The sequence below is a fragment of the Synchiropus splendidus genome, chromosome 4 (assembly GCF_027744825.2).
Source record: "Synchiropus splendidus isolate RoL2022-P1 chromosome 4, RoL_Sspl_1.0, whole genome shotgun sequence".
Taxonomy (NCBI): domain Eukaryota; kingdom Metazoa; phylum Chordata; class Actinopteri; order Syngnathiformes; family Callionymidae; genus Synchiropus; species Synchiropus splendidus.
In genome coordinates, this window is record NC_071337.1 from 16433362 (window position 1) to 16445736 (window position 12375).

General features: G+C 41.3%; 1 protein-coding gene across 17 annotated transcripts in view; it reads right to left on the reverse strand.

The window, feature by feature from the left end:
- Window positions 1-12375, reverse strand: part of LOC128756733 (sodium bicarbonate cotransporter 3-like) — a 36923-nt gene that overhangs the window by 6269 nt on the left and 18279 nt on the right. For 5 of the 17 annotated variants that reach the window (XM_053861306.1, XM_053861303.1, XM_053861302.1 and 2 more), the window contains exons 4-18: window positions 12059-12197; window positions 11688-11848; window positions 11249-11437; window positions 10159-10518; window positions 7174-7289; window positions 5279-5436; window positions 5038-5125; window positions 4248-4394; window positions 4043-4149; window positions 3342-3516; window positions 2452-2585; window positions 1895-2140; window positions 1470-1575; window positions 1069-1230; window positions 635-748 (exon numbers count right to left, since the gene is read on the reverse strand). In XM_053861306.1, coding sequence (XP_053717281.1) covers window positions 635-748; window positions 1069-1230; window positions 1470-1575; window positions 1895-2140; window positions 2452-2585; window positions 3342-3516; window positions 4043-4149; window positions 4248-4394; window positions 5038-5125; window positions 5279-5436; window positions 7174-7289; window positions 10159-10518; window positions 11249-11437; window positions 11688-11848; window positions 12059-12197 — 2402 coding nt within the window. The other 12 variants (XM_053861319.1, XM_053861310.1, XM_053861308.1 and 9 more) reach the window with 7 other exon arrangements.

The following is a 12375-nucleotide window of genomic DNA, read 5'->3' on the forward strand; positions in this document are numbered from 1 at the left end:
CCTACCACTGTTCAAAATGGTGCCATGATTCACACCATTGCAAAATAAAAATGTTTCAACTTTGGATAAACATCCCTACTTCCAACATCAAGTGGTCACAGTTCGCATATCAAGTGCAGTGTTAACACTTGAAGTTTCGATTTGGCCACACATTCACTTTGTAAAAGAATCTGCAACCGGTGACACAGTCTGTTGGTTCATCTCGGCAGACGCATCGATCAATGAGCACACACTGTGAGCTGGAAAGAGAATGAAGACAACTCAAATGCTGCATCAGCCGGGGGTGGGGGGGGGCATGAGTAAGAGCAACAGTATAATGTATGTGGGAGAACAAACTCCACAGGATTATAATATTGAAAAGTCGTTTTTGTCGTACCTATCTGAACCATAATGATGATGATGATGATTATTATTATTATTAGTAGTAGTAGTAGTAGTAGTATTAATGGTGGGAGTAAATACCCTAGTTTGGGGTCAATAAAGTAGATGTAGCCATCTATATATGACTGACAATCAGCATGCGCGCAGTGAAACTTGAAGCATGAGCGATAATGAGACATCATATGCAGCTTTATCATAGTGAGTCAGGCTGATGGAGTCTTTTTCTGCACCCGAGACACCATCAGAAACTGACCTCAAAGCGGTCAGGGACGTTGAGTTTAGGAGACGGTATCCCCATGAGGTAGTCCACCAGCACCATGATCATGATGGTCAGAAAAACAGCAAAGTCGCTGATGGTGGATCGCACCTAGAACACACAGTCAACAGGCCCATTTCAAAACACCGATTCACAGACACTCATTCATCACTTGCTGCAGTCGATACACCTGGGTCGACAGCATCAATCATGCAACACAAACAGCTGCCTACACAAACCACCAGGTGAAAGCAGACTCAGACATGCTTCGTAGGAAGATGAAAGAGTTTTTCTCATCGTGCAACAACAAGAGAACGTCACTGTAAACATTTACTTATGTTCAGAGAGTTTTTTCATCTGTACACAACATGCTGCTGAATCCCAAGAGGATAGATGGTAAACACAATGCACAGTTAAGGTTGCCATCTCACCTTGGTGGGGAAATATCGCTCAGTTTTAAATTGTTTGAGGAAGGAGGACAAGAAGAAGGTGGTGAAGAAGAGGATGATGGACCAGAAGAGAACGTCAGGGATGTACGGTCCATGGTCACCACAGGCCGGGCCCACAAAATCTCCATGGAGTTCCTTACACATCTAGATAAGTGACGAGACCCAAAATGCATTTCAATATGTTGCATTTCTGAGAAAACAGACACCATTGAAATGAAAATAAGAAATTGCTTTTAAATATGTCAAACCTGGCCTCAAAACTGTTTTCATATTGTGCAGTTAATGGGATATAAACCTTGTTTGATGATAAAATCAATTCCAAGGTAATGACTTTTCATTTTCCATCTTATTTAAAATGGAAAAGGTTCACTTTCTTCACTCACAGAAACATTGAGGCTGCTCCATGGTATTGAGTCTGGGGTGAATCCTGACAAATTCCATCGCTGCACGAGTTTATCCGAGGCATTAGCTGGGGCAGAACACTGACACCTGCAAAGACAAATACATATTTTTGCATACTGCTGTTAAGTGTACCAAACACTCCAGGTTACTGCTGTTTTTGAAGCAGTGTTGCCCAAACTAAAGAGAAACACAATTCAAACAGGTATTGTATAAAGTTTTCTAAATATTCTAGGATTTAATAAACAATAATAAAAAGATCTGTACACGTGCATGAGACACTCTTAGCAGTGCCACGGCAATGTACCACCCTAAAATGTTATCTAAAGTGAATACAATGTAAACATAAACAAGATATCGACATAAAATAACAAAAAACAGATGCAATTTTAACGCCATTCCCACTTACGTATACATGGTCAGGTTGTCCAGGTCGTTGTGGTTGTTGACAGGATAGTGTTCACCCAAGTGGAACAGCTTCTCCAGCGCCTCATAGATAAAAATGATGCAGATGAGTGCTGCGAAGGCTTCTTCTGTGAACCGCGTGATGTAGCAGACAAGCGAACTGGCGTCCGTGGCCACAAGGACAACACACAAGAAGGCAGTCCAGAGCCCGATGCTCGTCCTCAGCGACAGGTACGACAAACTGTAGTCACTGGGGGGAATAAAAGAAGTGTTGTGTATCTGAATCGGAATGCGCTTTTTTCTAAACATGCATATTCATTCATTAAACACAGGATTAAACAGTTATAGAAGTAGGTGTTTCCACACTACAGATGGAGTAAAAAAGTTTCTAGCCCCTTCTTCTGCATTTATCATGTTACATGGTTAGCAGTAAAAATCCACTTTTTCTTTTCTTTTGTTTTTAACCTATGATGTGCTGTGTCATTTAAGATGTAGCATATTATTTCTGTTCTGCAAAGTCATTTTTAAAGTAAAGATGTAGCTTTGAAAATGAGATCTTACCTGCAGAACTTAAATAGGATCTTCTCAAACACTAAAACAGGCCCGGTGCTTCCTAAAATAGTCAATGGTTGACCTGCAAATAGCGAGTAAGCCACTCCTGTCATGGAGGCTCCAAACAAAGACTCTATGGCACTCTGAAGACAAAGAAGAAAGTGGGCTGGGGGTTAGGGGAAGAAACGGCACAAATGGGAGGAAGACCGTGCAGGAAAGGCTGACGGAAGAAAGACAGATAAGGAGAATTAAGCTCAAGAATACTGTGGAGTTTTATTAAGAGAGTATGAAAGCACAAATCAGACATTATAAAGTTTTGATGGGCAACTTCAGGTACCCAATCACATCTCTTCAGTGGCTCTTTCCCTCACCCGGGTTCACCCAGGTCGGAAGGGACCAGATCTTCAAGCACTCTATAAAGGTTGTCCCACATGCCTAACATGGTTGACTTGGTATAGCACATACCTGATAAGGAGAGCAGGGTCAGCCAGTGAGACGGAGCCAAGTGCCAGTAGAGGCACAGCTGTCTCTCTGGTTTGGCCAACGACCTCACCCATACCTGCTCTTTCTAATACTATCTCGTCGGGCAGCCAAAAACAAAGTACAGGGTTGAAGCTATGGGGGAAGGAGCTGCCTTCCCTCTGACTCCATGGTCCATATACTCTTGGAGACTCATACCACAGAGTAACAGGCAATTGGCATTTCACATATTTCTGAACATCTGTTGGCTATATTGTAACACATAGATGATCTATTTATTGTGCTGTATTCATGCACCATTTCGAGTAGTTGATGAAGGCAGTTTGCTGTCAATAAACACTGACACACAATTGTCGAATAAAACCTATTCATTAAACAGTCCGCATGATCGCATCATGTGTTTTCCACTTCAGACTCACAATGTTGCCTTTAGTTGCCTCTCCGAGGAGACCTCCAAATGTAATGACAGGAGACATGCAGGCGCAGTAGAGGAAGAGGACGGAGGCTAAACACTGCAGGCTGAAGGAGTCTCTGATGTCACTCCAGTAAAACGGTGCCTTCCGTTTGATGTCCTGTATCAACCCTCCGAATATCCTGTTAACAGAGGCATGCAGATTAAATCTCATACTCGCCAACAGCAGCTTTGTTTCTGCAGCACATTCTCCAGTAAATCATGTGGATGAAGATCTGAACATGGATCAACACTCTGAGTGTGATCACCCAACAGACTAGTAAAGCAACGATGACTGAACCAACAGGAGAACTGGTGAAGTAGACCCAACTGACATCAAACAGCAATTAACGGATGCTGTGACTCAAAAGTCTGCTCACTACACAGCAGAGTCAGTGAAAAGCAGTAGAGAAAGAGAGACACCTACGTACTGGCTCGATCGCTCAGTCCACCCTCAGCCACTTCTCTTCGGTGAGAAATGACGCAAACACCAAAAACTGATTCATTTCTTCTTTTACGAAAAAAAAAATGAAAGACTGAAAGAGGGATTCTTATTTATATTATTCGGAGGTGTTTCTGAGGGATTTGTGCTTTGTTTAACTTCTACATAACACAGCAGTTGAATGCTAACAAGCAATATTTATCACCAGAAGCATTTGTTCAACTTGCCTTCCTGTTCTCTGAAGCTCTGGTCCTGTCTGATGTTCCTCTTCCTTTTCAAGCTCTCCTGCCAGGGAAGCATTACCATTGGGCTGGGACGGCCTTTTTCTTTTGAGCTGCAGTGAACATTACATTTGTGGTCACTCACTCACTATTGGGGTGCATGTTATCGACCCAGTGATTGAACACCAAACATCCAGTTTCACTTGCTTACCTGCGATGGTACATTCTTGGGGGGTTCGATTCGGATGGTGGGGTCCCACTCTCCAGGAGGAAGGACTGTCACCTGATCGAGGAACTCGTCTATTCCAGATAGAAGATCCGTTCTGTCTTTGGCCTTGTACGCCACATCGTGAAATATCTGCGAAAAGGTTTCCTGTCACTTCCTGTTTCACCCAACATTATTGAATCATTTAAAAGGAAACACACTCAACTCGAATGACTACGATCCACAACCAAAAGTCAAAACTAGATCCAACATAAATTCATCTCGGCAAATGCAGTCATACCATGTGCAGATATGGAACACTATTAGCTATGCAACAATAAAGTCATATTAACTGCAATTACTGCCATCTTTTGTGTTATGAGCTGTTTCTTCTATTGAAAATTCATTAACAGGTGTTAAATTAGGGGATATAATTCTACCATAATCTATAATTAAAATATAATTATAACCATATTTTCCAGGTTTTATCACAAAATAAAAAAGGTTTTTGTAATTAAGGTCCCAGATAATGCATAACTCAGTATTTTTAGTACAATAGAGACTCATCTGAGGAGTGTCATTCATTTTGAGACAGAACTGGAAACTGCTATCACTCATATGCCAACAATCATGAATGAAATGCCCCCCTCAAAAACACAAGAACATATAAATGACAGACATAATATAAAAACTAGACTACGATTTCATACAGTGGGATCTAAAAACTGTCATGATATGGGCCGTTTAAGGTGGTACTGTCTGACACTGAGCAACACTACCATCTATTTTCAATCACCTCGTCTGTCATCAGAGTGGCCATAGATCGACCAATCTCATGGTACTGAGGGCCCTTGCCGTGAGGACCCAGAAGAAGAAAAAGAAACCTGGAAAACAACACAAAGACATGCAAACACCATCATAATCGAATATTCTAGCTGGTGAGAGTCTGATGTTCTTACAATTTTTGTCGTCACACGGCAAATCCAATGTTAAGCTAGCTCACAGGATTAAACCCACAAGTTCACAGAACACAATACCTCGTGGGAACAGGCACCTCAGTGAGACCTGTGATAAGAACGGCTGGGGAAAGTCGCACAAATGCAATTATGGGCTTCTCCAGGAAGTCCACTTCTCCCACCAGCACATTGGACGCCTCGGCACCCGGAGGAATCTTCCTCATGAAATTCATATCCACCTGAGGAGAAAATAAGAAGGCCCAATAAAAAAACAGGCAATAATTAATGTGACTTAAATCAAACTGGAAGTGGGCAATATGGTAAAATATATTTTGTATTTACAATAGAAAAATGTCTATCGTGCCACTCACTCGTCTATACTTTCTATCGCCATTTCATCAAGTCCATTGAAGGTGCAGTGTAGAGGACATTATGCGAGCGGTGTCTGTAGGATTTCCGTTCACGATTGGAGTTCTAAACTTCTTTTTTTAGTACAGAAAACTCTCAATACTGACCATTTGTATTTACCGATGGTTGGTTTTGCCCCATTGAGCAAACCATTATGTCAGCAATCAACACTTGTAGGGTCTCAGGCAGTGAGGCTGCCTTTGGCAAAAGCCCTGCCTTGACTACATTCTTCCAAAAAAATAAAAAACCAAAAATCATCATCAACAGCAACAAATGTTGATCTAAGTGAATATCTTAACACACTATCGCCACAAAATCTACTCACATTTGCCGTAAAACATTTACAATTAAACCCCAAAATAACATTCGTAGAAGACCGTCTGTGACGGTACGAACACAACATGTTTCTACGAAAGATGTGAAACATTGATTTGCCTATCACTACACCTATTTATTAACAATGACAGACATTCTTTGCTCAAGAAAAACTCCAGTAAAGCACTGAACAGGTTTCATATTCCAAACTTTCATCATACTGTAAGATCAAATTTTGATACCAGTTATTTATAATTCTCATATGAGCTATGATAGATGTTCATTTGTGCCTGAAAATGTGGAGTTGATCTACCTCTCTGGCTTTTCTGTTCATTTTATCTTGTTATTGCAGTGAGCAGTTTTCACAGCATGTTTTCAAGTTATACTGCAAAAAACTATGTTGTGGTTTATCATTACGGTGATATAAAATGGTTCACATCATAATAGATTTTTTCCAATGTCAAAAATCAACAGACAGATTAGGAAATAGAGATTAGCAAAAATAAGAATGAATAATAACCGTTTATTATTAAGTAATAATTTGCACGGTGTGAGATAGCGTTAGAAATACTAATTTACAAATCATTCTATATTATTCATACTTTTATACCGGATGCCAAATTCATTGTCAGATTTCATGACAGTATATTTAACATTCACATTACAATGAAAACAGATGAAAATAGTCTAAGAAAAAGTCAAAGGACATTGTTCCCTAAAAAAAACATGGTGGAAGAAATGCAGGCAGAAGAGTGAAGAGCAGAACAACATGAAACAACAGCGGTGAGGTGAGCAACAGAACAAACATGACTACAAAGTACTGAGCAAAGATTGTCTTATAATGAGCCAAACACAGATGTTCATCTTCATGAAGAAGCGCCTTCCATTCCTCTTCTGTATACTTCTACATACATAAACAGGCCACCCTATTATTCCTCAGATCCACTGGAGTCTTGTGTGGCGGCGGCTACTGACGAAAGTCAGCTGCATGGAATAGAAACAACAAAAGAGACGAATGGAGGCAATGAAAGCCGTAAACTTTCATCAACTTAAAATTGACTTGAACATTAAAGTCTCCTCCACAGAGCTGATGGAGCAAGCTGGTCTCATACTGTAACTAGAAGAGGCTGGTGGAAGTGAGATGGCGCCACCATTTACAACGGATGTCACTTGATGTCCAGTAAAAACGATGAAGTCATGGAACTTCCGCCCATCAAGGACAACTTCTGTGCTCAGTACTGTGACTAGGTTACCTTGCTGAAGTCGACACTGCTGCTTTCTCTACTGACCCCAACTTTGGATGGCCTCCTCTCCACTGCCTTGTTACCGTCCAGGTTGCTTGGCACCGAGTTTTGAAAAGACAATGGTCCTAGAAGAGAAACAAAAAATTAGTAATAAGCAATGCTTGGAAACTAATGATCCAAAATAAATATACAGTCAATATTTAAATAAAACTAATTTCAAAACTACACCTCCTGTTTAAATGCAGCTTTCCAGGACATGAGTTTTTATAATACACCACGGTTGTAAGGACATAAAGATGTATCGCAAGGTTCTTATATCACGAGAAAACAGTGAAGTAGCTGAATATTAAGATTTATGACCTGCAGCAAATGGAGTAAATCTCGCTAGGAACTCACGGACATAATTGTAATAAAAAGGACGCAGGCAATTGGAAATCACACACCATCCTTTCTATACCAATAAGATTAAACATTTTGAAGAAATATTGCCAGATAATATCCAACTGCTGCAACTGATTTTTTTTCTTTAAACATTAAACTGGAGTTCATACAAACACTCTCGCGGCATTCCATTTGCATCCACTCCCACGGCACTGTGTGGTGTATAGCAACCCTGTGTAACTCGGATCATTCTATATAAATGAGACTTGCTGCACGGAGACGCACTTTTACACTGGTGAGGTAAGCTAGACTTTGATTGCAACTGAGGGGATTACTTGTCAGCAATTGAGTGCAATTTGCCCCAGTGCTGCTGGTGTCTTTGGGCTAAAGGTTAAGAGAGAGGTATCACCTGATTGCAGGAATCTCACAGGATTTCTATACATAACAGAAAGAACATGACGGTCTGTCCATGTGATTCGAGCCATGCCAGTTCCAGGAAACTCTAGCACTTGTGTTGACATGAGAGCAGGGAATGAAATGAGGGAATAATGCATCAAAAGAATAGCAAGTTTACTATTCTCTTTAAATGATATTTCACCATCACTGTAAACACCTCCACACACCTGTATCAGCTTACCCGACGTCACCCAAAAGGAAACCCAAGTGAGAATGTGTCCGCACTTGTACATGATCTGTAGACTGAAGCAAATAAGGGTAGTGCATGCTGGCTGGTGCACAGGAGCCTGATTGCTCACATACCCCACAAAGCCTCCAAGAATAAGCGAGGGATTAGATTAGTTTGTATCTGCCAACTCTCTTTCATTCAGCCAGGCTAAGCCCTGGAATGCTCACCCATGCTGGCCTTTCGCACAGTGGCGTCAGAGCATATTTAGATGCAGGAATAAAGTAAATAGATGAAACCGTACACGCATTATGACTCTGAGAGCAGCAGAGGAAGCTGAGCTGGTATCTCATCCACGTCAAAATATAGACATGGAATGCATTACTTTAATTGCAGCACAATAAAGTACCAGCTCAGAGAACTGCTTCACCGTGTCTTAAGGTGACTGTTGTCTCTGAATGCACACACACACACACACACAACAAAATACCTTTCCTTCTATGTAAAGTAGGAGGCCATATTCATCCAAAATATCACCTTAAATTCAGGTGATGAAAAGATGAAAAAGTGAAAGAAACACAAGAGAGTTGCTGAGTTGCGTCTTAAAAACATTAACATTGAAGTATTCTAAGCAACAAGCGTGTTTGAATCAACACTTGGTTTCTTTGGAAGCTTCAACTAGGACTGTTATAAAAGCTATTGATTGACAATGCTGAGTTGTTTTTTCTCTACATTGTCATCGACACTGACTCATAAAACACTAGAATTGATTATTTAATACGTTATTTTCTACTGTCTGTAGTACGGCCTGTAAATTGACTGTTAACTTCAGCATTTTAATAACACACTGAGTTAAAGGGTTTTTCTGCAAAGTTACAGCGATGGTTGTCAGAGAACCTCTTACACATTCAAGCCAATTGACACACATTGAATTAAATATTCCAAACCAAACTGAAATTGAGGTTTAAAATATTACCCATGCATAGCTACAACTAAAACATATTGAGAGTTTTTAATGGAAGATTATTGGATTACAGCTTTTCTGACAGTAATACACCTCATATACGTCATTGATCTGGGGCATTACTGGCATCGGTATTAATACTACACAATCCCAGCAATCAACTCGGTAACAAAGACCGTTAATTAATCACTGTAAAGACTTAAAAACCTTCCAGTTTAAACTCCAACCACTGCAGTCAATCCAACTCCCTCTTGGGAAATACGCTATATTTATTTAAAAGGTGTCCGAAAATAGAAGCGCTCCGCTATAATAAGACCAACCTTTCACATAACCTTTCATGTTGGACTCCGAGCAACTGAATGTCACTTCGGTGACCTATAGCTTATTATGGAGACGTGAGGACGACCAGCCACTACAAGTTAAATATAATGGTCTCACTGGTTCACAGATAGAAATAAAACATGGGCATTTGCTCATGCGAAACAGCCACATGTCCTGCTCAAGGGTCCGTAAAAACTAGATTGAGGATTTATGGTAATGGGGTCAGAGTTTTTCCCCATTAAGACTACAGCTTGTAAAGCAATTACACAAAATGGCAACCTTTTTATGAGCGTCACAATTAACACAGACAAAGATAGCGACAACAACAACGCAACAGGTCATGACACTCTGCAGTGTAGTGGAAGAAAACATCGTTGAGGGCAGCTGTAGAGGCCAAGGGTGACGTGTGATGAATGAACTGAGGCAGGGATGCAGAGAATTGAAAAGACTGATAGAAAAGTCAAGAAATATTGAGTGAGTTAGCGAAATGGAGTGAGAGTTAAAGGGGGACAGAGTGTAGCAGGAGAAAAGACGGGTGCCACATGAGCAAATAAAGCAAGAGTGTATCTCAGCGAGACAGCCTTGCTGTGGGTTATTAATGAGATGGCCGCAGAGTTGAAGTTAACAGGAAGCAGAGCTTTCATGCTTGTGCTAGTGTTCTCTGTTCAAGCCGTGACTCACACTGGCAGGCTACACAGATATTTGCCTTCTAAGGGCAGCTGCTCAAGTCCCTGGGATGCCGAGGATGCTTGTCGGCTGAGCTCCTCGGACGAGACCGCTTCTTCCGCACACTTTTGCGGCTCATCATCCTCGGGAGGCGATACAACCACTTCTGGTATCCCCTGGACAGTTCCAAAGGTGGGACTCGGAGTGGAGCGTCTGAATGTAGATGGTGTGTTTTGTGGTGTGTTGAGTGTTGAGGGACCGGCAGAGGGTCCCATGTTGGAGGGAAGGAGGTGGTTGAGGAGGATGGAAACTCTGGACTCGCGTCTCTCTGACAGGTCGGTGCCAGAGGAGGCTGCTCCTGGCTTGTGGAGAGAGTGACGGGAAGAGGACAGGCCCTCTCCTAACAAAGAGGAAAGTTGGATGAGGAGAAAAGGAGGAGAGACGTGCAGAAAGGAAAGAGGAAAAGGAGAAATAAAGCAGAAGGGAAGAAACATACGAGGTAGGATAACATTACAAGGATGGAATCTGGAGCCGAACAAGGTGATAGCGACAATGAGACAGAAGTGTCATTTGAGATTCATGCTAAGAGCAAATAATCACTTGGTTAGGGGGGTGGCAACAGCATTTCCATTCACCCATACCATTGCAAATCAGTGAAAACTAACACTTCTCCATGCAGGGTAGAGTGAGTTAGCGTGACATCCGTGAACACAGATCATGAGCCTAACCTGAACAAAAACACAAACTGTTCAAACGCAGACTTCAGAAATAGATTTTCTTTACATTGTTGCTCTAATTTTACTCCTAAAATCCGTAGCAGAAACTGAAAAATGAGCATGTGTCTTTCTTAGAACGCTGTGACCATGCAGTTAGAAAACACCCAAGCTGGGGCAACTAGGTTAGAAGAAAAGCTAGCACCCATATTTCTGTTTCCCATGGCCCTACCCTGATCAGGATAAGCTGTGAGAGATTAATATTTGGGTTTAAGTGTGGGGCAGCTATATGAATATAGGTCACCTTATTAAAATACTTACCGTTAATCTTGTTTACCTCGATTCACAGTTGTGGAATTTTTTAAAAAGGCAGAAAATAAGGGGGAAATAGAAATGCGAGTGCTAATAAGATCTCACCATTTCTTTCAAGCAAGAGTGGGTCAGAATGTTTCTTGCCTATGTCAGCAATCGATCGCACCAAAGGGATGCGATTGCTGAGCTTTCTCTCATTCTGATGGTGGTGTTTCTTCAGCATGGCTTCTCGCACCTTCTCGCGCAGGTCCTCCTTCAGCTGGCCTGTCGCCACCATGCTGTCAATCACCATATCTGAAGCGCACACCAACAGCCATGTAAAAAAATGTATTGCAATGTAATGTAATTGACAGGAATAACAAGTGGTATTCAGAAACTAAACATGTTGGCAAATAAAACATATGATGAACATTAAAATATTAAATACTGAGACATTATGACAATGTGAAAGCATTTTACAAAATTAACATGAGAACTTCCCAGCTCCCAGTTAATTATTGTACTTTGATCCTTTAAGGGTGTATCACATAAACAAGTATCTTACCAGCAATTTCCTCAATACTGTTGGCCCTCATGTCGAGCATGACAGTGCCGTTAAGAATGCAGCTGCGCAGCTCAAATAAACTGTGCAAAGACAATGTGGCCACGTATGGTTTACTCCACCTCTCCCCTCCATCTTCTACATCTTCTTCAAACTTCAGCCATCTGTAATCGGAAAGGGACACAAAGTATGCACAGCAGTTCAATGTAATTAATTCATGCACATTTTCCCCTTTTGCTGGTCAAGTTATGAACAGTGGTTCATAAAAAAAGAAAAAAGAGGTAAAAGGGAAATTTAATCTCTTTGGTTTACAACAGCTGTTACGGTCACTGCTTTTTCCTGGCGTTCTAAAACAACACTGTGAGTTTCCTGACCTGGCAGTTTCCCTCCACTCAGTTGCACTTCCATCTCTGAATGACAACTCATCCAGCTCAGTGAAGAGATCATGAGGTACATGCTCCAAATCGTCATCTTCTGTCCCCAGGATAAACTGGACCCTCTGAGATGGGGTGTCTGCACAGTGAAGACAATGGAAACACTTAGAAAAGGTACTTTACTCCCAGAATGCACAGGTAATATAAAAACTTTTCCCCGCACAATTACATCCTCTTTCAAGTTGTGCCATTTGAGGACCACTATTTTAAAAGCCTGAAACTCTTTGCCTCCAATGAGTGTTTAAGTCTTGATCAGC